Source organism: Nanorana parkeri, unplaced genomic scaffold (genome assembly GCF_000935625.1).
Source record: "Nanorana parkeri isolate BGI_ZX_2015 unplaced genomic scaffold, ASM93562v1 scaffold616, whole genome shotgun sequence".
Lineage (NCBI taxonomy): Eukaryota > Metazoa > Chordata > Amphibia > Anura > Dicroglossidae > Nanorana > Nanorana parkeri.
In genome coordinates this window covers 106498-133944 of record NW_017306884.1, presented here as the reverse complement: position 1 = coordinate 133944, position 27447 = coordinate 106498, and the positions used below count along the sequence as shown (strand labels likewise).

The following is a 27447-nucleotide window of genomic DNA, read 5'->3' as shown; positions in this document are numbered from 1 at the left end:
TAGTCCTAGCAATAGAGCTTAAAAAAAGGCATCCATTCCCCTAGGACACTCGCAAAAAACTGAAGCATGCTGGTAGTAGGAGAAGATACCCTGTGCTGGCCTACTGTTCCTTTGCTTGCCAGTGTCCAATCCTCCTGTAGGTGGCAGTATAACCGAAAGGTGAAAAAACATGTGGGGTCCCTTAATGGATGACAAAGATAAGGACTGCTTGCATCATAGGTAATAGTTTGCTGGGTAGATGACCTAGGAATTGGTTTGATCTGTCTCTAATAAGTACTTTTCTAATTTGTTGATCAAAAATTTGGCAACGCAAGGATGGATAATCTGTTTGTTGGGGATAGGGTCATGTGTTCAATATTTGGAGACAACAATTATAAAGTATTACAAAAATGTGTTTAACAATTAATGAGAGCCATATCTTTTTGGGACCCCAGAACAGTGATAAATTGAAATCTCTGCCTAAACTGTTTCAAACACTTCAGGGCTAAAGGGAAGTGATTGTATGACAGATGGGTCTACTAAACGAGGCATCTGGTGCGGATCTCATGAATTCATGTAATAGCATATGAAAGGCAAAGCTAGCAATGTGTTCCTTCGTAACTATTGTCTTTCTATCGCTGTGAGAAACAAAGAATGCATACATTTATCCAAATTAGAAAACCGCCTATTTAATTAAACACACTTTTCTTGAGGGGCCCCTAGTACAGACAAACCCAAGCAGTGTTAAAATTCTAAACATTAAAAGCAGGGTCGAAGGAATGCATGCATAAAGCAAGGCTTCAAAAGTAAGTAATTTTAAAAGCCAAGTTTACCCTTCAGACCATGTTTCATGTTGCACCCACAATTCAGGGTGTAATATGAAACATGGTCACATTAAAAAACAAACCCTATCCCCATTCCGTGACAGGATCTGTGAATAGAAAAACTACAAGTCCCATCAGCTACTGCTGCAGAGGGACTTGCAGTTCTCAATTGAATACAAGTGATGTGATGCCACTACACTTCATTCCTACTCTCTTTCCTGTTACTGAATGTCTGTACCTTGGTATGGACAGTGATGGGATACAGAATCTGCAAAGCACTGCACCCCGCAATCCACTGATCGCAGTTGCAATGCTTTATTGGCTCCAATGCAAAAAAATGCACATCTTCTCTTTCATGAATATGTGTGCATTTATTTTTATTTTTTAAAGGTGGAGTTTGCCTTTTAAAAAATACATCAAAACCCTAAATCATGATAGATTTGATTGTTAGATGCCAAACGAAACACAACTGCAAACCATCATGCAACTCCAATGCAACAAGTACTTATCACATTTTCAAAAGCATGCTCGGATTCCCCCTCAAGACAATTACAATGTTTAAGACTCACACTTAGAGGAAAATCAAGGATGTCAATGCTGTCCTCAAAGTAATGCTTAGTGAATCACAGCCAAAGGCAGCATTAAGAGGAGAGATACAATTAAGTGCAATATTTCATCACAAGCATATATTTTTCAGAGCAGAAAGTCCTACATATAATGTACGAATGCATTACTCTACTAACATAATGGAGCATTGGATTTATAATGCTAAAAATTGGGGCTATCTGGGAAAAGAGACAGTTCCCTAATTTGTTAACAACATTCCTCATGTCTAATCAAAGGTCACAAAACTAGCTTTACACTCTAGCATCTAAACGTTTTGAAACAGCCATCAGAACTTCACACAGCCCACACATTCACTATACCATACCTCTTACTTTGGTACCAATGATTACAATATGATCAATTTAGTAAATAACGTTGTTAGTCACTAATCCCTCTGTACTACCATTGGAAAAGAACCAGTAAATCAGCCAGTGTGTTAATTTGCTAGATGCCAAAAAGTTCTATTGATCCTGAAACTGCCCTTATGCAACTGATTTTCTGCTATTCTGAGATATGAGAAGCTGACCAAATTCAGGTACTTACACTGCGTGCATTTGAGAGAAATAAATTTATATGAGTATTAATGACTACAGAGGTGCCCTTATTTGTGTTCGTTATCTGTCTGAACTTTAGGCAGATAAACAACACAAATAAGGGCAGCTCTGTAGTCATTAATACAAAAGTTCAGCTTTACTCTAACCTCTCTGTAATCCACAGCTTAAAAGGGCAGATAAGAAGGGACAGTGTACTTTCTGGAGCCACTGCTGTGTCATCTCTCTTTTTTTTTTTGCATCACCAATCGCAGGTAGTTTGAATCCGATTTATGGAAACCGTGATAAACTTCTTAGTAATCTTATTTCCCATCAGGCTTTCTGTATGTGAGAGTCAGAGAGGAGCCTGCAAATGTGTTCAAGAATCACAAGCAGCATGTTTTCAATCGCTAGATTACCTACAAAACTGTTGCGATACACTTGTGTACTACAGTAATGCCTGGATGAAAACACAGAAGCAGGTCGGCTGCACTCCCTATACCCACCTCAAAATGTAGACCACAATTTTGACTGTAGGGTAAATAGGAAAGAATACTTGTGACTTCAAGGGTTGCTACATGAAAAGTTAGAATGTTTGCACTCACCATAAGGCTCCTTTCACACAGGCTTTCCAATCAGGTCCGCCTGTCATTTGTTCAGGTAGATCTGATCGGAAGCCCAATGTTAGTGTATCAGCATCGGATGGATGGGTATCTGTTTATATCCAGTTACCCCCGGCTCCAGCCAGGTGCAGAAAAACAAACAGATCAGAGTTACGTTTCGTGAGTTCTAATCATTCAGGATCGAGGGTAACTGGATGTGGACTGACGTCCGCTCTTTTAGATCTGGCTACCCAAACACTACCATGGGTCCTGTAATGTCAGTTTTTTTTCTCCATCGCAAGACACAGATGTCACAATGGAGCCTAAAAATCTTTTCCCTATATAAGTTTATACTGCCACCTGCAAACCTAATGAATGCCACTGTGACTCTCAATTGGACGACTAAGAAAACAGACTTTTCATACTCACAGCTGAGAGACATGGCTCCTGCAGGTGGCAGTAGAAACACACATATATAAGCAATGCAGCGGGGTCTCTTAAAGGAGAACAATGGGGTTAGGGCTTTTCCCCATAGTTCTCCTTAGGGTAACGGGAGGACACAAACTAGCATCCTCCCGTCCCCCTAAGCTCAGTATACTGCGAGCTACAGCTCGCGGTATACTGAGAAGCCGCCGTATACCGCGAACTGCAGCTCACGGTATACTGAGACCCCGCAGCTGAAGCGGATCCCGACAATTATGTCTAGATCCACCCAGCTGCGTGAGTGACAGCTGGTTCTGCCCATCTAGAGGCAGAGCCAGCTGTACCTGCCCCCTCCCCCGTCCGTTCCGCCAGTCAGCGCTGGAGGATCGGAGCGGGGGAATCCAGCCCCTCCCCTGTCACGGCAGAGAGCCGTGACAGGATCGAGAAGTGAGCGAATGCCGGTATGTGTTCGCTCACTTCCCGATCTACTGAGCCGTTCTGTGACTCATTGTCACAGGTCGGCTAGAACTATGAGGTGAGTGAAAAGCACTCACCTCATAGTTCTCCTTTAATGAAAGATTGAGAAAGTGTTATTTACTTGGCAATATGGACATGTGCTGTATTGACTTATGTGAACTTTAAATTATAATGCAGGTCACTAAAATGCAAATCATTTTCTCAATATGTAATAGGATTAAAAATAAAAATCAGTACAACTAGTACATATACAGTATACGTAAATGGGTGTAGGTATAGTTGCTCTTTACATGAATTTCTGCTTCCTGCTTATGAATATTGAAACCATGGGCTTTACTATTCCTCTCCTTCAGTATGCAGTAGACAAACTAAAAACAATAGACTGTCTATATAGTATTGCATGATTGCAGCCGCTACATAGCAGGAATGTTGACCAAACTTTCTGATATACAAAAATCCCCTGGAGGTAGTATCTAAAAATCTGTATAGGAAATACAGGCATAAATATACAGAGGAGCCAACATATAACATTGAGAGAGACACTGAACACATTTATACCTTCCAATAACCTAGAGGCATATTTATAAAGATGTGAATGTGTCATGCACCAAACATTCACACGTGGTTAATCATTCTCAGTAGTTTAAAACACATGTACCAGGAAGATACACCTGAAGTGAATATTTGCTGACAGTCACATTCACTGTTTGATAAATACTCGTATACCCCCAATCTCTAATTACATTATTCTAAAACAACAGACGCTGCATATTATTTTTGGAACTGAAAAAAATATTCTGATTATATTTGTAACCACAGGTTAAACACATACCTGTCTTTTATCATCTGGGGCTTTAAGAAAAAGTGCATTGATCACTGCAATAGTGTACGTCTGAATCTCTTGATCCGTCCTTAAGTCAAAAGGTTAAACAAAAAATAATAATAATTAAAATATTACAATATTTTTACTGAATAAAATCTTAATTGCAAACTGGCATTATAAAAAAACATTAAAAAGAGAGTGTAAAAATATTACTATTTTTTACTGCACTGTTGACTTTTATAAAATTGATTGAGTTTGTTATACTAATGTTTCCACAACTTCTCATCTAGAAGTAATTTTCTTACTTCACATCTAACACTGAATGCCCATCTTAGTTGCACAACAGGTTATAAACCAGAAGGTTTGAACTAAAAACAACATGGTCATCAAAAGGATGGACCAAGAGGATGGAACACACCCCAGAAAAGTCCACCTGTGAAGGTAGCAACAGAAGCAGTCATACAATTATCGACCAACTGAGCAGCAGTGATTATTCTGCAATGGTACTGTTCCATATATTCCTCAATATCTAATGGGGAAGGAACAGATGACAGGAGGAAAGGAAAGGATGAGAAGTATACAAAGGTGCTGGGCCACTCGTTAACAAAAACGTCCTATTCTGCCCACATTCTTAAAAACTAGAAAGTCTGAATATTGACGTATGGACATAAGACGGGGTAGGACCAATCCCAGGATCCAGTTAGCCAATGCTCTTTTTATTGTACAGCTGGCACCTAACTTTTGATATCTTCTTTTGTTGTCAATAGAGTTGGCTCCTAAAAAAAATCCTGCTGGCTCCTGACTTTGACAGACTGGCCCCTGAATTCCATAATAAACTGTCCACCCCTGACATAAAAGAAGAGCAACTAGAAGCAGCAAGGTCATGATATGATGCATGTTTACCCCTGAAGATGTGGAATTAACTGTCCAATGGTTATCTCCTGTGCAACCTTCTGATACAAATCATGACTGTTTAGGACCATGGATTCAAGAATGGCTAGAGATCGCTGTAAAATAGACACATCCATTGCGGCTTTGTTCACAAAACTTGCAATCTAAAAATAATACAAAGACAAATGCCTGTTAGGACATACTGCTGGACTATAAACATAAAAACAACATTACAGGAAAATACAATGGGGGAATTTATCAAAACTGAAGCAGAAGAATCTTAAACAGGTGTCCATGCCAACCAATAAACTTCTCTAATGGCAACAAATAAGCTTCAAAACCTTAATTGAACAAACAGAAGAGGGAAGCTGATTGGTTGCCATGGGCAACTGCTCCAGATTCTGTTTGCTCCAGTTTTGATAAATTCCCCTCAATGTGTTTTAACAAATGATATAAGGAGATTCCATAAAGTGAAGCAAAGCACACGAGTAATGTGCAGGGTGCAGAAACCAACAACAACCCCAAACAGCTATGTAGTCAACAATAAAAAGAGAGTTACATTAACAATGTTACAATAAGGGTATCCTTATAAGAACTGCTTGTAAAAAAATATACTACCAAATGCATGTGACGCTTGCAAAGATTTCAACATTTTGTTCCCCTGCGACTGTAAAATCAACTTTTAAACTGCCTATGCCAAGGAATATAGAATTGGAATCTGACAGCAAAGACATGTGTATCACATTTTTCATATGACCAGGGCGCAGTGGTGGCGTCAAAGTGATGCAGAAGGTCTGAAGCAACTCCGAGGGGCTCCCCTGGTGTTGAATTACTGCTCAGCTATATCTTTCCAACTGATCAGAAAAAAATGCTTCAGTATAACAGTAACTACAGCTGCCAAGAAGTTAGGGGGGGAAAAGATCCACTTGAACAAAAACAAAAAAAAGTCCTGACACATATGTGTGGTTCTAAATCCTACACATCGGTATAAGCATACAAACACATTAGAAGGACTTTTACAGCATTAGCCCCCTATTACTAACAAGACAAATACCAGAATTAACTAGTTTAATTGTGGGTCAATACAACAACAAAAAACTTTCATAGAAACTACAATGGAAATGACTACAAGATCTCTTTTCTGCTCTCTTTATTTGCTAGATGAATATTTTGTCTTGTACCATTTGTTACATTTAGGGAGTTATTTACTAAAGAGCCAAAAGATTTGCCGAACATTCGGCTAATCCTTCGGCTCACTTCAGTTGCAGAAACCCTTCTGTTCAGCTGAACTGATAGGCTGCTGTACGCTCTATTCTTAATAACGCATAGAGCAGCTGAAGGAAACAGCCGAGCGGGAAAAACGGTCCTCTGAAGCAGGATGAAACTCTGCAAATTGTTAAAAAACAGAGAAAAAACCAAAAACAAATTAGTATGCGGTTCCCCTCCACAATTCATACTCTGAGGTAGTGAACAGAATGACCGAGCCGAATGCTGAGCTGAGCATTTGGCTATTCACTCTCTGCTGTTCAGTCCCTTTGAGAATAGGTGTGAACAGCAGAGAAGGAATTGCCAAACGTTCACTTCAGCCGATTCAGATGTTGCATCTGCTGAGGTGAACAGGTTCTTCCTTTCGGTTCAACAGAACGTACTGAAGCTGTTCAGCTGAGCCGAAAGGAGGTGAAGCGGGCCAAATGCAGCTGATGTACAGTTCAAAATAGCCGTATAGGGCTGCAGTGAACAACCGAAGAGGCTTCGGCTCCCTTCACTTCGGCTCAGATATTTATTTGGCTGCCTATGGCATCTTGGTAAATAACCCCCTTAGTGATAAACAGTGTTACCCTAAGAATATTCTTGTTATCAATGTTAGCTTTATCAGCTATTTTCTGTGAACGACAAATTAATATCCCTCTATATAATGGCGACGAGGAGGAGGGGGTGTTCGTAGTCCAAATCAGGAGAGCAGCCAGGGGTGACAACACTGCTCCTCCATAGATACAGTGCAGTGAGAAGTGTTTTCACCCCAGGGAAAGACATGTGTTTTTGCCATAATCACCAGTCAACAATAAAGGGTGGAAAATCCTGAAAAAAGGAAATGAATGCGCAGACCACATCGAAGCGCTAGTGAGCTGCAATATATTAAATCTTAGATTTTTGGGTATAGAAATGTTTTAACTTTTGTATACATGTGCTGCCGTATACATTTTAGTCAGTGTTCAGTCTTAGAGAATATGATATCCTAAAAGACTTAAAGTATACATCTGAGCATAATATATACTGTATATTCTATGGAAATATACAGAGTGAGAGGCTTAATGAATCTCACCAGTTAAGATTTGTTTTACTCCGCCTGAATCTTGCACCTCTGATGACACCATTGCGGCAAAATGCATTAAGGACATCACTGTAGCTGACCCCTCGAGTCAAATAATATATCATACTATGATTCATCCAACCAGGCAAGTCCAACATTAACATAAACCTACATGGCCAAATATACAAATAGTTCTATTTTATTTTCTCATCACAAACTCATAGTCTGCAGTGTCCATAAATTGCATCCAATATTAGTAAATGCAGCTCCTTGCAATATTCAGATGATCTATCTTATAGAGATGTCGTTTTTGGGAATATGCATGAGTCCTTTCCAAATATTGGAACCCATTCATACCAAATCCGTATTTCAACGAATGCTAATGCAAGGGCACTGAAAAATGTATGGGTGTGAATGGGACCAGTTGACATTGCTGTGATCTCTTGCGTTCCGTTGGAGTGCAATGGAAAAAAAAAGTATAGCGTGCTCTACTCTTTTCAGAGCAACGTAACATAACAGAACTAAAGCGGATGTAATCATAAAACAAGTAACAAAAGAATATACAGAGATGTTTGTCCACTCAGGACATGTTAATTAAAATAAAGTTTGGCAAAAAAAGGAGGGAAAAAAATATTTTAAAAACCTGCAATGGAACGGAAGTTGAAATTGCAAGTCAATGAATACTCCGTTCACTTGCTAGCTCCTTCCGATGTTGGTGTGAAGAGGCCCTAAATGAGTTAATGTACTGCTGACAAGTAAGACTGTAATGCCTACATACAGCGTCCACAATCTCGCATGCAGATTGAAAACCCCCTAGCCCAAATGGTATATATGTATCTGTAATATAATTTCATCACATCCAGTACCCACTAGCAAAGATCAATATAGATAAAGCAAGATAAATACATACGGCTTAAGCCATACACAGCACATGTGAGCGACTGTTGTACACATTAACGTCATAGGGAGCGTAACAAAGTCAATTAACCATCCGACATTCCGTCCCAATGTCAATGCTGATAATCAAAGCAGAGTCACTTATCGTAAGCACCACATCCAAAAGGGGTTGGCTGCCAATAGTTACTATCTCCCATCAATGGTGCATACAATATATGGAGTAGTCTGTAAGGATCCACCAAAAGGCTATGGTGGGCTGCTGCACAGAGAGAGCAGATGGTGAGTGTAGAGGGGTCAGTTACCCCAGTGTCTGATGCATTTCACTGCAATGGTGTCATCAGAGAAGCAAGAGTCAGGAGGTTGCTAATGTATTTTAATAGAGCAGTCTATATGCATTTTTTTAGATGCATTAAATAAAGAGTAGAAAAATCATTTTTAAACAATTTAACTGGTGACATTTATTAAGCCTCCCTCTCTGTATATTCCCATAGAATGTTTGTTTAGAAGGCGCTTATCTTACTGGGTGTATTACGTGTTGTACGGAATATACAGAGTTTTTAAAAGGAGAAAGTATATACATATAGTACATTTCTCCAATGCATGAACATTTTTCCCATGTTGTATCCCTTTAAAAATTATGAAAGTACAGAAAAATGCCTGTTTATCCGATAGAAATCCAATGAGCTTCTAACTCCATGTAGTGAACTGACAACGCTACTCTTGATGCACAGAAATTTGAAGCAATGTTTTCAGCCCTTTCCCGTTCTCTTCTGGTGGATTACAGAATAATGACCCCTCCTCATCTTCATAACATAAGGGGAGGTGCTCTGAAGTCCAGCAGAAGAGAACAGGGCAGGGCTAACAATACTGCTTATGATTTTAATGTAGCAGAGACAGCGTTGTCAGTTCACTACAGGAAGTTAAGAACTGAGTGTATTAATGGCAGAATCAGCAGGTATGTTTCTGTACTTGCAGCATTTGCAAAGAGATTAAACATTTTAAAAGGTGCATGTATTACAGAAAAATACTGCAATTGTTTTCCTTAGACATGTACTTTAACCTAAAAATGATTATGTTCCCCGAGCGTTTACCTTATTAGATGCCACTGAAAACGAAGGGGGCGTTTTTAAGTGCCAAATGATGATGATGTCCAAGTTATGGTTATAGTAGCAAAGCTCTGATATATACTTACTTTTTTAATAAATGCCACAGAGAAAGTATCCCATGATACAATTCCGTGATCCATCAGTTCAACAAATGCTGTCAAAGAATAGGAAAGCATTTCTCCAAAGCTGAAAAAAAAAAGAAGAAGAATGGTGCTAAACTCTCAAGGTCATGCATTTACAAGATAAAGATTGTTATAAGAAAGCGTAATAAACTGCAGCTCTAAACACAAAACAAGCTGGAAAGTAATATCTTATCACAAGAAGCTTTCAGGAGAAGTCGAAGAGAAGCATACGCCTTAGTGTTTTCTCATTTAATTTCAATTTTAAAATAGACATTTTACAGGAGTCCTGTTACACATTGCTTACAAAATGGTATCGGGTGCTTCTATACCAGCTTGCATTTCTCCAACTATTCCTGATACCTGCTGGATGGGCTGTGCACACTACGGTACATTCTTCCGCATATGGCGGGCATACCCTAAAATCAAACCTTATTGGGACACTATATGTCAGCTTATACAAGATCACAGGTGACTACCTATTAGATAACCCCTTACCTATTCTTTTTCATCTGAACCCTCCTCTGTTAAACAATACAAATGCAGCATTACTCCTCACCTAATACATTCTACACAGGGATTAATTTCACTTCACTGGAGACAGGATCAACCACCATCAATCTCTGAGTGGATTACCAATCTAAATGACATCATGGAAGCAGAGAGCTGGGTCCATGTAAATACCAATATGATAACATGTATATCATTTGAGCCATTTGGCTGCACCTTATCTCCTTAGGCGTCCTGGCGACCCCCTAACTATAACATTATTCAGATAAACTATTGATGGTATTATGGTTAGACAATGCAGTTCCTGTGCTTTGCCCCCAACCAATTCAAAATTTACTTTGACCTGTGTATTTCCATGTTTTTCCTTTGTTGCTTTTCCCAAAAGCCTCCCTGGATGCGGACTGTTAGACCTAGCATCTCTTTGTCCCCACTTCTTTTTCCTTTTCACTCTGATCTCCGCCTACAATTTGTTTCCTTGTAATCTGCTCCATAAACCATGATGAAGAAAAGACAATGTTCAGACATTCTTGATGTATAATAGAGCTTTATTTAACAAATGAAAATTGTACCATGGCTGTGTACAATGTATTTAAATCCTTTTTTTACATACAGATTATAAATAAAATAGACATTTCAGCACAAAAACAATTATTGCCTTTTTGATATAAATCAACTTGATACAAAAGGAAATATGATTAATGAAAATGAGCAGAATCTATAGCCTGCATTCTGGTAAAAAGATGTATTAGTATCACTCATGGACAACACCAAAATAAGAACAAATTGAACAGGTGAGGAGAGAAAATGTGGCTGGTATAAATGTCTGTAATGCATACAACCTATTTTACAGAAATATTCTGAATCCCCTCCCCACTTCCTAGGAAAAACTACGTTTAAAAGTTACAGCAAGCTACTAGAAAATACTGGACTGCATGTTAAGCCAAGATCTATAAACAAATAGTTGGCATTTCCATAGCTTTGCATTCTACATAACTGAATCAATATGATGTTGCACTGTAAGGAGACTTTTCATTTGACTGACACAAGATGGCACCAAAAAGCTAGGACAAGATTATATATAGGCTATATATAACATACATAATATCCTATTTGCAGGGTTTGTTGCAGAGACTTTTCAATACAGTGCAGTTGGCCTTCTGACAAGTCATAAACCAGATGCAACATATACATTTATGACTACTGAAAAAAGCGCAAAAAGGGCAAAACTTAAAAAAGCAAGGGAAATTATTTATAAGAGCAGAGAACAGAGTTTATATGTAGATGTGTTAACCCATTCTCTTAGGTAACAATTTTGTCTCTCTTGTCAATTCTAGGATTTACTAAGAATGCACTTTAATTGTTTTCAATGCACTGGAGGTACCCAATATTTGTGACTTAGGTTTCTCACCTGGTAACTCTGTTTCCAGGAATCTTCCAAGACAGCCAATAAGAGATGATTCTATCCACCTGAAACATGAAACAAACCATCCACATTAGAATAAAAAGGAACGCACAAACTCCCACCTCAGTTACCCGGAGAACCGAAGGCAAAACGTTACTCATCAGTAAATTCACATGCTATTTCAGGAGGGAATCCATGCTGTCCTGGAAGATTCCTGGAAACAGAGTTACCAGGTTTCTAACTTCAGTTTTCCCCAGTCATCTTCCAGGACAGCCAATGAGAGGATAAGCGAGAACCCATACTCACTACTCTAGGGTGGGACCAGGCAGGAGGCAAACAGGTACACTTCTGGCATTCCCCAACATTGGGTTATCGCCAGGAATGTCTGATCGCCTAGAGACCATTCTGACCATCTCACCTTGTTCCTGCTGAGAGCATCCGCCAAAGAATTATCTTTGCCCTCCAGGTGGACTGCTGAAATTGACAATAGATTGTTCACTGCCCATGATAGCGTATCTTCTGCCAAGGACATTAGGTTGTGTCATCTGGTACCCCCTTGCTTGTTTATATATGCTACTGCCGATAAGATTTGTACGCGCTGTCCCTTGACTAATTTTTAGAACTGGTGCAAAGCCAATACTATAGCTTTGAGTTCTCTCATATTAAATGATTTCATGCTCAAAGGGCGATCCCAGGAACCATGACACGTGCTCCAGGTAGTGAGATCCTCATCCCCAAGTGCTGGTATCTGTCGTGATTCTCACTGGGTTCTTCTGATACCACAACCTGCCCTGACAGATTCCCTACTTCCATCCACCACCTCAGAGATTGTTTTACCTCTCCTGACAGTGTAACTTCTATGTCTAACAAATCCGTGTCTCCCTCCCAGTGGGCCAACAAAAATTCTGAAGGGGCCTGGAGTGAAGCTGTGCCCACACAACTGATGGGATGGTCTTCAACCGGAGGACCCTCATAAAAGTCCTGAGGGTCACTGACTGCCAGGAACAACTTCAGCGTTTCTGAATGCGGAAAATCTACCCTCAAGATTGCTAATGCCTCTGCCAGCACCTGTGTAAAGGTCCTCGGGGAGGAGGAGAGGTCGAAGGGAAGTGACCTGTACTGAAAATGAAGAGTGCCTACTGGCCCCTTCACCGAAAATCTCAGAAGCCTCAGAGAAGCGCTTCTGATGGGGATGTATAGGTAAGCATCCCTGAGGTCTACTGTCGCCAACAATGCTCCTGGCGGAAGTAGGTTTCTTATCAAAAAGATTCACTCCATCCAGTTTTAGGTTGAGGATAAGTCTGCATTTTCCAGATGGCTTTATCCTCGCAAAAATGTGGGAATAAAATCTCCTCCTTTCTTCTTCTGCCAGAACCGAAACGGGAACTGGAAATGTCCAAAATGAACCTGTTGTCCGTCAGGTTGTCCTGCACGAGACGAAGGCCCCCAACCCCCCCCCCCCCTTCATTCTGGGCGGAGCTTCATTTTGACTTGGATCCAGGCTGGGGCTGGTTGAATAAAAAACCCCCGTCCTTCCCTTTTTTTGAAGCCCCAACCTTTAACTTGCTAAGAATTAAGATATAGAAACAAGAGAATCGTGGCTGTACTGCTGGCCCCTCTGGCCACAGAAAAAACTTTCTCCTTTGTTGTTTCTGAGGAGCCGGGAAGCTTTTTTTCTTATCTGCTGACCTATCCAAAACAGCTTATAACTCCTGCCCAAAAAGCAATTTCCCTTTAAAAGTCAGACCGCATAGCTTCGCATGTCTTTAGCCACAGGGCTCTTCTAGTCGAGACAACTAAAGCCATAGTGCGAGACGAACACCCAACAGGCTCCAGACTCGATAAAGTCGACCCCAGCTGAGCCATCCTGTGTCAACGGTGGTGGGGGGGGGGGGGGTGTAATGTAGCAAAGGTCTCTCCATAAGTAGCGTGGAGCAGAAGGAAGAGTTCCGGCCGTGACAGGGGTGCCGACATGCCCGGACACTTAGTAGGATGACACACAACGGGCAGAGTTTTTCAAAGCGACCGAGTCCCCCTCTCGCCCCTACTCCTACTGGGCACTTGAGTGGAGGGATCTGACCTGCCCTCCACTGAATAGACAGAGGACCAAAGCCTTGCTATTAACCACCCTGCTCAGGCACTACTGCTCCTATGAGGACACAACAAGGTGGCCTCTATCTGGAGGCACTGCGCCAGAAGGCTGTCCTGCCTCCCGTTTTGGAGGGAAACCTTGGGTCGTCAAAGACAGGCTGGGGAGCCGTCGGGAAGCCCCCACGTGCTGCCCTCCAGCTACATCTGTATCTGTGTTCTGAGGAGCAGGGCGGCCCCTGCTATCTATATCGAAGGCCTGGAGAAAATAACAAATGTTACGATGTTTCTGTTTTGCCAAAGGAAACACAAATAACGGAGGTAGGAGTGTGCGGGTTCCTTTTTATTCCAATGTGGATGATGTGTTTTCTGATTTAGGTAGATGGAATCATTTCATTGGCTGTCCTGGAAGACAACTGTGATTGTTTTGGGAAACCTATTAGGGAGCACCTTGTTAGCCAGGAACTGGATTAAGTCTTGTCTTGTGACTCAGACAAGCATATGTTTTCTTTGTTTTATGCTATGGTACAAAGCCCCCCTGCATCAATGTTTGGTTTACAGCCTTGCTGAATAAAAGCAGGAAAAAGCTGTTTGGACTGTCCCTGGGTTACCCTGTCTCCTGTATGGTTTACCACTGCCAGTACTAGTTGGGCCTGTCCCCCTTACAACTGCGGGGCACATACTTCCTGCTGTGTGTGACGTCAATAAATGACCGCCCGCTGATAATTCCCTAATGTGTGGAAGAAACAACCAACAAAAGACTGTAGACCAAAGGATTGTAGAAAAAAACTCAGAACAAGGTACAAAAAATGATTTGTAGGATTAATTAAGGTGATGTTGATCAAATATAAATATAAACTGTATTTGAGTCTGATTTTGGCATTTTGGGTTAATATGTACTTTAAGAATTGATCTCATTTATGCTGTACCTTCTAAAAGCAGTAAAGGGAGGTTAATGACTAAAATTAAAATTAAGACAAGAGAAGCATTAAGTCAACTAAAGTTAGAGCAAAGAGAGAGACCAAGCCTAATTCCCAACAGATCTTATGCAACTAAATGATCACACAGCAAACTGCTTTTCCCCAAGCTGCTACAACAGAAAGATGCATTAAGCATTCACAGTTAACAATGCAAATGGTGATCCAGACAAATTCTTACCAGGGCTTCATTATCTTCTGCAACTTTTGATATCGACTATAAAAATGTAAACAGAATTGACACATGAGCACATATTTATGATGACAATTACATTTATATATTGTTTATTTAAGAGTTCCTTTACCATATCCAAACACATAAAACACATGTGAACAGATAACTTTTCATATTTTTTTCTTCGCATTTTAAAACATTTGAGAGCTGTTCTGGGATCACTTTTAGGTTAAAATGCATTGAGGAAAATGTATCAAAACTGGTGAGGACAGAATCTGGAGCAGTTGCCCATGAACCAATCAGCTTCTATCTTTCATTGTCAAAGATTAACCAAACAAACTGAAGAAAGAAGCTGACTGTTACTGTGGGCTAGATTTTGTCTGCTCCAGTTTTGATATACCCTCATTGATTTACTGTAAAAGCACATTGAGAGTCCCATTAATGAATTAATGTAACAGTTGTTATACTGTTTAACACAAATCAAGGTCTCGACTGTGAAACTGAACACCAGAGCATCAAAAGGCCATTACAACTTTTTATTGGGTCATCACTATAATGGGAAACGTAACTGGCCAATATCAAGGTGTGGGGGTACCTTTGGTACCTAAACTGTATGACAAGTATTTGCCATCGCTTTCTTTTTTACGACAGGTGCACTTCAAAGTGCAGATCCTGGCAAAAATCAGTGAAATCAGTAAGTGAGCATAGTAGTTGAGAAACCTAAAGTACATCTCCCACCACACTATGGACATTTACATTTTCACGTATACTTAACAAGCAATTAAAGAGTTGTAAAACAGTCAAAATCAACAAGCATTTTCTGTACTTGGTAAAAAAAGGTCTTTAGCCTGGAATAAGAAAACTAATGCAGCCACCACATCTAAGGACTAATAAGCTGCAATATATTAAATTTTTGTTTTTGAATTTAGTTATGCTTCAAGGGCTAGTTTCTCTACAGGAGGGCACAGTTCACAGGTCAACGATATGGCACCCTTGCCCCCTCCCCCCCCCCTGTATTCTCCAATGGCAATCTATCTCCTTTGGGGCCCTTGAATTGCAGCAGATTTATGTTTGAGCTTTAAGCCAAGTGTCTGTTAAACCTTACCTGTCAAATATTTACATTAGGGATGCACCTATATATCGGCCGAAAATGGCGCTTTTGGCATAATGCCGAAAGTGCCATTTTCCTGCCGATACATCGGCGCATTCCTGCTTTCTTTTCTCCCCGCTGGGCGCTGCTCTATGTCCCAGCGGGGAGAAGAGAAAGTGACAGCCGGCCGAGCGCTGCGGTGGAGAGCGCTATGAGCGGCCAGCGTCTCCTCCCACATCGCTCTACCGCCTATCACAGTCCGGCAAAGCGGTGTGGGGGCGGAGACAGCGCTGTCACAGGAGGCTGGGCTTTTCTCCCTACACCGCTCGATCAGCCTCCTGTGACAGCGTGTCAGAGAGAAGAGCAAGGTACACACACTCGGCGATCAGTGATCGCCGAGTGTGTGTACATAATTGAGAATATGGTATGTTAACTATATCCTCAATTATGAATGAATGGGGGTGATCTACATCACCCCCATTCATTCATAATTGTAGTTATAGTAAACAAACAATGTACTCATGTTATCAATGAACAGGAACACTCATAGAGGATTCCTGTTCATTGATAACACGGGACACAGAAAAAGAGATTGAGGACTTTGTGTTCTCAATCTCTTTTTCTATTTTAAAAGGGATATATTAGGGGTCTGTTTAGCCCCCTTATATTCCCCAGAAGCCCCTAAAAGTAAAAAAATAAAAATAAATTATAAAAAAATAAAAAACATTTTCGGTATCGGTTTCGGCCTGACATTTTTTTTTATTTCGGTTTCGTTTCGGTTTTAAAATGTCCATTTCGGTGCACCTCTAGTTACCATACATGCCAAATTTAAGGTATGTTCCTCAGTAGTCAATAGAAAGGCACATGAACTGCACTGGGGGATGTCAGAGGACACGCCAGAATTTCAGCTGGAATTTCCAGTAAAAGTCTGTAGGTCATGTGTACCTTTCAGGCTCCAGGGGCATACAGGAGATGTTTTCCACAGAAAAACAAGGTATATACATGCACTTTAATGCCTTTTCCAAGGCCTTCAGGCCCCATTCATACAGGCATGTCCCAATATACAGCATATCTGTGCACAACAGTGCAGAGACTTACGCCCAGGAGTAACAGGTGCCGTGTCTAGCCGAGTGCAGCCGTCTGTGTGAATGAGGCATTAAATGAATTTGAGCAGGCGTGTGACACTGCAGTGGTCTCGTTGGCTCTATAGCTCCGGAGAAATCATACCGCTGATCGCTCAGCTCACTGCAATCCAGACAGGGATTCCCTCCTCCCCTCTCTCTGTTACTCCAGTGCTCATTGGAAGGAAAGAGAGAGGAGAGGGGCAGCCTATTGCCGTCAGGCAATAGGGTGGATGCTGGGTGTAGCGCGGTTCTGCACTCTTCGTGAATGCTCTTCAATGACCCAAAATAGTGCTAAAGATTAAAAAAAGGCTTAGCTATAGTTCTTTTAAGGGACTTGTTCAATTTAACATATTTTTTCTTTACTACAGGTTCACTTTAAACCCATGTTATTTATTTTGTGACATTTTATCACATTCCATTTCCTTATTGTATGTGAAACATTCAGAGCAATAGATAAGAGAAAATCCTTGAAACCTTGTAAAACAACCTGTGATGCTTCCTTTGAACAGAAAATCATACACAAACAGAAACATGAAGCTACATCAAGTGATCCAATCTAGTAAATATGAAAAAAAATAGAATGCATCACAAGGCATCATCCAACAATTCTCCATAATAAAGGTGACATCTGTATAATGAACCCCAGTCAATGTCAGGAAGAGCTTTTAGACTTCTTTCTTGACAAACAGAGCATTCTTGTAGTACAAAAAAACATTCCTTTTAACAATGCCCCACAGTCCCATAACTTACACAGCAAAGAAGCAGAGAGTAATTGAAGGCACAATCTCGAGCGTATTCCCTTTATAGGCCTGCACTAAATGGGATTTGGCTGTGCTTCACATTTCTTTTAATTACATTTTCTCAAAGGGATAATTTTACAGCACAAAACCCAAGATTTTCTCCAACTCTACAAAAGGACCGATTCTTAATAACACCTTAACCTTTTCATTGTCACCGGGATTTGGACAAAGGCAAACAATGCATTCGTCATTTTAGCAGGTCATTGGCCATGTTCTCTTTTTACTACAATTTCCTATTATTTAAAAATGGAGGTTTCTAATCTTTCATCTCGTGTTTCAGAATAACGATGTTGGATGTATAGCAGCTATTAGCGCATGAATGCCAGTTTTACCTAAATGGTCAGTCAATCCCAAAATGTTCTAGTTTTTGGTTTCAATTATTTTTTATTAAAGTGTATGTCAGTGCAAAAAAAAAAGCAAAAAAAGCATAAGCAGTATCTCTGCAATATATGCAGACACACAGCATTTTTGTGAACCAAACAATGTCAGCTCTGCCCACCAGTCTTGTGCTAAACTCCCCCCCCGTTTTTTTGCCAAACCCCCCCCCCCCCCCATCCTATTCTCCACAACATAAATTGCTCTGTAGTCCAACATAAGAAAGCAAAGGATAATTATGCTCCTTGAGGTAATGCTAGAATTGAGCACAGTGCAGCTCTGAATTCCTGACATTTTGATGGCACTTTAACAGATATAACAAAATGTTTACAATGGTATATTTAAAGCAGAACTCCGGGCAAATCAAACCTTAAGCCTTGCAGTGGGGCTACCCCTACACTGCAAGAGTTAAGTGCTCGTTTTGTCTAGGGGAGCTAAAAAAACTAAATTATATTCACCCGATCCTCCTAGCCAGCTTAGACCAGTCCCTTCTGCCTTTCTCCCCCTCCGTTCCAGTGGTCCAAGGTCCTCTAATTCATCACATTTTATACAGTGTATAGAACGTGAGAACGCCAAGGGAAATTCCATCGCTGAAGTGGAGAAGGAGACAAGATGGGGGGAGCAGTGTAGAAGCCAGCCAGGATCAAGGTCCCGGTGAATAGAACTTTGTAATTTTAGACATAATGAGCACTTAACCCTTGCCGTGTAGGGGTAGCCCCACTGCAAGGGTTAAGATTTGATTTGCTCGGAGTTCTGCTTTAACAGAGCAAGAGAGATGCAAATAAGAGACGTTAGGGTTTACATACAATTTTGTTTTTCAGCAAATGAGTGTATACAATGGGCAGCGTCAGACTGGTCATTCTGTTCAGTCTTAGTAAATAATACACAGTCGAGTACTGTACTTTCTAATACAAATCACAATGTGTACTGTCTTTTAAAAAAAAATTGGGTTTACAGTAGAATTTATAATGAATAACAGTAAGCTGGCACAGCGTTAAAAATCTCTTCTGAAGTGATCACTGTCACGTGAAAAGAAATAAGGATACTTTTTTTGGCTGGGCATACTCTATTCAATTGTTTTCGATCAGCCTGAGAAAAAAAATCTAACACACTGCAGCTGATTGGCCACAATTTTCAACCAAGCTCCTTCGACAAAAGTTGATTGAGCAATCAGATTTTGTCAAACTGGCACTTCCACGCAACATTTTTAGATGATTCTTGTGAATCAACCGAAATGTTAACAGTGCATGGCCAGTCCTAAAGTGGAGCTGAAGCCAACACTTTTTCTTCCGTTTTGGATAGACTAAGGGAGGGTTACAACTCTTCAGGTTTTATGTGTCCCATTGAGGAGATTGCCCTTCATGTCCTGTCTGATAGCCACAAGAAGTTAGAGGAAATCCCTCCAAAGTGAGGGAAATCTCTGGTGGTCAGCAGATGCAGTATCCCAATTGGAAGATCTTACATCTATTCCTATTCTGATGACCACCCACAATTTAGGATTTTCTTTGACTTTCAGCGATAACGGTAACTAGGACAAATAAGTGGAATCTCCCTAACGGGGATACAGACAGCAATAAAAAACTGACAGGTTATCTAATCCCTCTCAACTCTATCCAAAACTAGAAAAATGTGTTGTATTTTAAGGTAATGCATTGGATTTTAAAGTAGAATAAGGAGAAGGAATAAGCAGGCAAAAAAACAAAAAAAAAGGAGAAGATTAAAGAGCTTGTAACAGAGCCACCATATGATATAAACAACAAAAATTAGCATAAAACTAGCAAGTGGAAGTGAATATGGATAACTTACTCTGTGCCACTTTCCACCATCTGGGTGAGGAGGTAGATTCCATCCAGGTTTATGAATTCTTGTGCAAATGTAATATCTCTTGAAAATTTGGCCAAATCCTTTAGTGCTTCAAGTTTGACGTCCATGCTGGAAGATTGGACTCTGTCATGCAGCTGATGCGCAGTGTGAGTCTTTATAAGAAAATATTGGAAAGTGAGTTAGGGCAGATATCTGACAAACTGATACCTGACAATTAATGCGACACTAAACTCAGGAATTAAACCTTAAAAATGCATTCAAGGACCTTAACTATTAACACAAATGTAGCTTATTTGTGCATCACTCAGCTGTAGATCTTCACATCATCACAGAATTTATGCTGACAATGTCCTTCCTTCTGGAGGGTGGCTACCTTTGTTCCCCATGGCCCCTGTGTGTGTTGGAAAGTAGCCACCGCTCCAAGCTCGCTCCCATGATGGACTACAATTTCATGTTTAGTTAGTAGTTAAGGTCCTTGAATGGATTTTTAAGGTTTAACACCTGGGTTTAGTTTCACTTTAACATTTTTGACTCCATGTATCTGAACAAAATGGGTTTTTTGTACACATTAAAGCAGAATGTGACCCACCAATTTAATGTCTCCCAAAACAGGTACTTTCAAAGCATGCCAACTATCAAGATTGCCAGTGTGCTTTTTTCAGCTCTCAACCAAGCTTTAAGCCTTTAAATGATGGTGTCATAGTCGTTCACATGCGAAGCACCAAGGCAACTGCAATCCAAATAGAGGCTAAGATGGCACCTTCCTTGGCTGTAAAGGATAGGAGTTTGCAGTTCTGCTTTAACATCCTGGTGAACAGGTACAGATATCCAGATACTGTGGTTTACCTATTCTCCCTTTGGTTGCAAATCCTTTTGGACAGGCCCGTGCATGCGCTCTGCAATCCGATTCATTTCAGGAAAAGCTGTGGTTTACTATAGTTATACTGGAGGGTTTGGTGGTTCGTTTTGACCCATCCCTGATAAATGGACTTAACCTAGTTCATCTGTATAACTACTAATCAAACCCCTCCCATAAAAGCCATAATTTCTATATATACCACTGATAATGGCAAGCAAACTTAAAGCTTGCATGCAAGTTGAAAAATAATTCCAGGTTTTTAGTCAGTACAGTAAACCAACAGTTCTGAATGCACAGCTCACCACAGAAACATAAAAGGATAATCTGCAGACTCCAGCTATTTTTGCATAAGTCATAATCCAGTTGTTAAACTGTACAACTGATATAAACACACAAAACAGACACCTAGGAGGTGCCCGCACATGCTTTTAGGTTTTTTTTCAGTGCCCCAGTATCCCATTATCCTGGTTTGCGCAATATACAACAGCTACTTCCCGCTACAAAGCTTATGTTTTACCACAGTGCAATGTGCTATGCCACAAAGGCCAGTGGAGAGAAAGGTATTAAAGGGGGGCAGAGCTCCAGTTCTAGAAATATTATTTCCATATTGAGCACCTCAGGTTTAGAGACTACCTAGGAGCTCAGGAAAAACAGAAACAAAGATGAGAGCAGCCAAATCATTTCTTGTCAAGCATATAGTGTATGTCAGGGCAAAAGAAAGCATGCAGTAATTCTCTGCAATACATGAACATTCACCCATGCTGCATTCTCTTTTAGGTCCTGCAAGTACAGAAAACTGTTAGGCCTCTTTAACACGCGGTGATCAGGAGAGGATCCGTGCACAGATCCTCTCCTGATCACAGCAGTATGGAGCGGATGTCACTCCTGTGACATCTGTGCCCATACAGTGTTTTCTTCCATATTGCGATGGAAGAAAAAACTGCAATTACCGGACTCCATGTCTGTGTATGGGGAATCGGATGTAAAAAGACATGTGTCCGTCTACATCAAAATACCCCTCATCTGGTCTGATGAAAAACGTTTGTTATTCTGGACACGGCCATAGACGGGGGTAACCCGATGTAAACAGACGTCACTGCTGCCAATAGACTCGCATTGGGCATCCGATCGGGTCCGCCTGACAAACTGGGCGGTGGACCTGATCGGAGCAGCCGTATGAAAGGGGCCTTAATGTGCCAGAAATACAATCGGCTCTGTGCACAGGACATCTCTGAATTATCGGAGAAGATCAGTAGACATTTTTTGCTCTTATTAAACAGATATGCTTCTAATGGTGTATTTAATAGGCCAACATGAAGCAAATAAGAGAGGTTCATGGTTGGGTTTTACATACACTTCAAGAGTCAGTGATGCAATGTAAATGCTTTCTGTTTTAAGATGGCAAAGCTTAACATTTCCTAAATAAATACTATATATAAACACTTACAGGGGATGCTGTTAGACGAAGAATAGCTCCATTCTTGATCTCATTGCGATTCTATGAAAAAAATAACTTATTAAAATAACTGAAATGTATAAAAAAAAAGTGTCACAGAAAGCATAAAGATCAGCTACTATATGGCAAAGCAACTGGTCAAATCACACATTCATAGTAAAGCCTATGGACAATTCTACTGAAGTTAGAACAAATGGCAGCAATTACTGAACAGAGTGCATACAAAGCAGGCTATAAATAGATTGGTCACTAACATTTACACTGTACACACTGTTTAAGATTTGTAGCATTAAATCATTTCTCTGCAAGTCAAAGTGCCATACTTCAATCTTCATGTTCATCCCATCTCTGCTCTCTCCAATTCAGTTTCAATGAGGGTACCATTTTAAGAAGCTGTGGCTCAATAAAACACGGGTATGTAAGTGGCCACATATGATCTAGCCTAAAAGTATTTGCAGCTGCAACTAACTTTATTATAAGTTAGTTATCTAGAAGACAGAGAATAGCAAATCAATAAGAGTAGACTGGTGGGAAAATGTCACCTGTACGTGACAAGGTTACAAATGATGTGTAGAACTATTACACAGTAGCACCATTTATGAAGATTACATGCCTCCCAAATTTCTGAGATGAAAAAGAGGGGCACCTACCACCACAATGTATTTAGGAAATGGACACACCCCTGCCACATCCCCAGTTATGCAGACCATTAAAAGGTTATATGCCTAAAATGATCAATTAAACCCAGAATTGTTTGTTTCCCCAATACTTTTTTTTATACTGGCTTTTTCAAATAGCAACAAAGATAATAAGAGGTTAGATGAACAGTCTAGGTTTATAGATATCTGTAGATCAGACCATAAAGAGGGACAACGGAGGAAGAAAGAGGGATAGAGGAATATGGTTCCAAATGAGGGACAGTTGGGAGGTAGGATAACATATCAATAACAACATCAGTGACAACAGTCATGTATAATTATAGTGAGATTGATTACAGTGTGACTACAATGCCCTGCCATGGATATATTTTTATATATAAAGTATATATACAATATATGTATATATATATTACTATTATTATTTCTGGAGTTAATCCCTGAAAATTGGGAGGTGGGATCTGTCTATAGGAAAAACTTGATACTTCCCTCTTCCTGTAAATCTAGTGCATTTGCAAAGTATAGTATAGTATTTCATATAGTACATATATTTGCATTTAAAGAAGTATTAAACTCTGAAACGTTTTTTCACCAATGACTCCAGATCAAACAATTATACATTGCCCAGCAAAGCAATGCTTTACATTTTGGCCCAAACATTTACAATCATGTTTCTGAACAGCAGCTTCCAAGTCTCTCAGCTTAGCTTCCCTGAACCTCCTGTCCAGTACAAGATCAGAAAGGACAGTGCAGGCTCCAGCAACCGTTCATCTACTGGCTTGGAGAAGATGGGGCCAGGGGGTAGAGGAGTAGCTAGATTTGCTGTGTCTGTGTGTTTTTGGAGACGGACACAGCTTACTAACACACACAAGGGTGACTACATAGCACTCTGCTTGACAAAGGAGTTACTCTAAAACAGAAAGTCAGGACCAATGCTCAGGGGACCAACTGACTCTGCAGGAAACTACAACTTTCAAACATCAAGAAGCAGCAATTATTGTAAGGCTGGGTTCACACCTAGGCGTATCGAATGTGCTCGTTTGTCGCGATTCGCTGTAAAAAACATGCGACAAACGCGCGTTTCCGAGGGCTACTTGGCTGTATCCCAATGGAAATGCGCGACAAAAACGCCCCAAAGAAGCTCCTGTACTTCTTTGGGCGTAGGACGTTTTGAAGCGCGTTCATACGGCCTGTAATACGCCCAGGTGTGAACCATACCCATAGGAAATAATGGGATTTCGGTGTTTAAGCGCTTTGCAGAGCGTACGAACGCGCTACAAAACGCCCAGGTGTGAAACGGGCCTAAGTGATTTCATCAGCATTTGAAATAGCTTACAATCCTTTTGACTAAGTACTTGATAACTTTTATTGGAAGGTTTGGTGGACTCATAAAAACAGGGTAAGCTCATTACTCCAAGAGAAATGCGTTAAGTCAATCCTGATCTTGAATGTTTTAATATATTTAAATGTTCCAAGCTACTAACAAGGATCATTAAAATCAATTTAATTCAAACTAGTTCTGCTAGAAAAACAGGCAGTAATTTGGCATGCTAACAAGCTCTGTCATTTTCTGTCTGTATATCAGATATTTTCCTAGCACAAGTACAAATTAACGTTGTAAACAGAGAACATAAAATATGTTATACAAGCATACCAATTCTACCTTTTAGGAATGACATAACTTGGCTATCACAACAAGAGAAAAATACTGTTTATAAATAAGAGAAATAAACCAGAGGATAAAATAATTATTGCCAATATAGTCAAATATTTCAGTAATGATGATAGTTTGTCGGAATGTTAAAAATTACTTGAAAGACTTCCTGAAGACCCTAATCTTGCTATTATTTTGACAATTTCCCACACCGCAGGAAACAAACCAAGATAGCTGCCTTACTCATAAAAGGGTTACTATAGTTCTCCTTTAACCCTTGCAGTGCGGGGGTAGCTCCACTGCAAGGGTTAATAAAGTTTCTGCCCATAAATCTTCTTTAAGGATTAGCATTTCAGAATAAAGATAAGGCCAGAAGACTGTGCCATAGGACTTCATATGGTGTTTGAGAGGACTGCTATCTGTCCCTCCTATCTTATAAGAGATATGATTAGCTCAACAGCAGACTTAACTGAATAATGGTTTAAACATAAGCTATTTTGACAATCTGCACTAATGCAGGCCTTAAAAGGAGAACTATGGGGTTAAGGCTTTTCCCCATAGTTCTCCTTAGAGTAACAGGAGGACACAAACTAGCGTCCTCCCATCACCGTAGGCTCAGTATACCGCGAGCTGTAGCTCGCGGTATACTGAGATGCCGAAGCTGAAGCGGATCCCGACAATTATGTCTGGATCCACCCAGCTGCGTGACTGACAGCTGGCTCTGCCTATCTAGAGGCAGAGCCAGCTGTAGCCGCCCCCTCCCAGTCTGTTCCGCCAGTCAGCGCTGGAGGATCGGAGCGGGGAGGGGGGAATCCAGCCCCTCCCCTGTCACGGCCGGAGCAGTGACAGGATCGAGAGGTGAGCGAACGCCGGTATGTGTTCGCTCACCTCCCGATCTACTGAGTCGACCTGTGACAGTCTCATTGTCACAGGTCGGCTAGAACTATGAGGTGAGTGAAAAGCACTCGCCTCATAGTTCTCCTTTAATGATGACTTAAGATGACAGTTTCCACAATAGGAGCTCTAAACAATGCCTACTGTATGTCACAATGGGCATCAAAACTAGGAGCTGTTCATTTCCTACAGCCACAAATCTGATACAAACATTAAGAGCTCAGCTGCTATTTTGCAACTCAGGTTTGAACACAATTTAGAGCAACCAGTGAAAGTACTCTATAGTCCACACCTCAGTGATTTTATGGATCCATAGAGAAGTGTACTCGTTCTCAAAAATGTTAAATCAACATAAAAGTTGACTTCCTCCGAGCTTCATTTGTCAACTGTCACAACCTACGTCGGTCATAAACATTAGAACAGTTGCTATCTACAGTCACCATTCAGAATCAAACATTAAAGTGCATTTCCACTTTTGCAGCCAAGTTTGGATAAAACCAGTTTCATATCTGTTACATGCTTCAATTCACATAGCATAAGCTAAAAAAAGTATTTAAAAAATGCTTCTTGCAGATTAAACGGCTTTTACTTGAGTTAGGGGTTTTAAGGGTTAACTTTTCTTGTATAATATTTCTTTATTGTTCTATATATAACAATACAGACATATAAACATGTAAACGTCCTGTTAAGAAACTCTCCCAGGTAGAAATCCAATCAAAAACAGAAGATAAATATATTCATAACTTCTTCCTAAAACAGCCACCATACATTTCCCTTCCCATTGGTATTAAAACCATTCTTCCCCCCTAGGGGTCTCAACTACAAAAAAAAGCAAGGAAAACGACAACCCAAAATCCCTCCCATCTCTAAACCACCCCCAAAAAAAGACAAATTGGAAAGAAGAAAAAAAAAAGGAAAAAAAAAGTCAGTGCCTCATATCCTCCTTCCCTCATTCATCTCCCCTCCTCTGATGGCCATGCAGAGGAGCCTCACATTCCTGGTAAACACATGGTAGTAATGTCAGACTCTATCCATGGTTTCCATGTCACCATAAATTGTGGGTACCTGTCCTGGGATCGCGCTACTAACTCTTCAACCCTTCTTAAAAAATTAATTAGGATTAACATTTCTACTTGCTTGTTTTTCTTTGCAATGTTAGGAGAGGCTGTGAGAAGTCTGAGGTGGTTTGTCCACTGTATGTTAATTAAGTGAATGTGAGAAACACAATCCTCAAACTTCAGTCCTAAGTCTTTCCATTAGGACAGATCACCGTGAAGGTGCTGAGAAAAATCTGGAATCAGCCGTCTTGCCTGCATTAACAAAACAGCTAAAAGGTAAGACATTTTTTTTCTTCTTTATGTTGTGTGAGTAGGATCACATACCAAACATATAGAGGGATTTTCTCAAATTTGACTACAAAAGTGGAAATACACTTTAAGACTCCATAGCTGCTGGTGTGAATCTGACTGGTTCAAGGAAATAATGGAAGTTTTAAGCTGGCCACACAGTTCGATTTATTTTGATCTGCTAAAAATGCTAAATTTTCCCACTACATAAGCCTATCTGACTGGATGTAATTGAAATGGATTGTTTAGGTCGGCACTTAGGTTACTGATATTTACATTTATGAACTCGGTTGTGTACAGCCTAACCTGTCCATCCATACAACTGAAAGTTATCACTAAGTCACTTAAATAGCAACACTTGCGCCACAAAACAGAAAAGGAAAAAAAAAGAACATAATGCAGAGAGGTATATAAAATAAGTAGTAAAGAACAAAGTCATCCATGGTTGATGGTGGTTTGGGGCTCACTCCTGAAATTTGCAAAGAGTTACAAAATAACAGCCTGAGCAAAGCAGACACTTTTTCCTATCACTACACAGAACTTGTATTGTGAATCATGCAAAGTTAAAAGGAGACAGTCACAAATGCAAATACAAATACATATTTTAAAACTATTCATAGGTATATACA

The 27447-nt window shown here is 40.3% G+C and overlaps 1 protein-coding gene across 5 annotated transcripts in view; it reads right to left on the bottom strand.

Annotated features, from left to right (window-relative positions):
* ELMO1 (engulfment and cell motility 1) overlaps positions 1-27447 on the bottom strand; it is a 276466-nt gene that overhangs the window by 233552 nt on the left and 15467 nt on the right. For 2 of the 5 annotated variants that reach the window (XM_018562953.1, XM_018562952.1), the window contains 6 exons: positions 22260-22310; positions 19936-20105; positions 13689-13700; positions 9556-9655; positions 5168-5319; positions 4274-4352 (listed from right to left, as the gene is read on the bottom strand). In XM_018562953.1, coding sequence (XP_018418455.1) covers positions 4274-4352; positions 5168-5319; positions 9556-9655; positions 13689-13700; positions 19936-20105; positions 22260-22310 — 564 coding nt within the window. Of the gene's footprint in view, positions 1-1372; positions 1418-4273; positions 4353-5167; positions 5320-9555; positions 9656-13688; positions 13701-14746; positions 14783-19935; positions 20106-22259; positions 22311-27447 lie in introns of all 5 variants that reach the window. The other 3 variants (XM_018562949.1, XM_018562950.1, XM_018562951.1) reach the window with 3 other exon arrangements.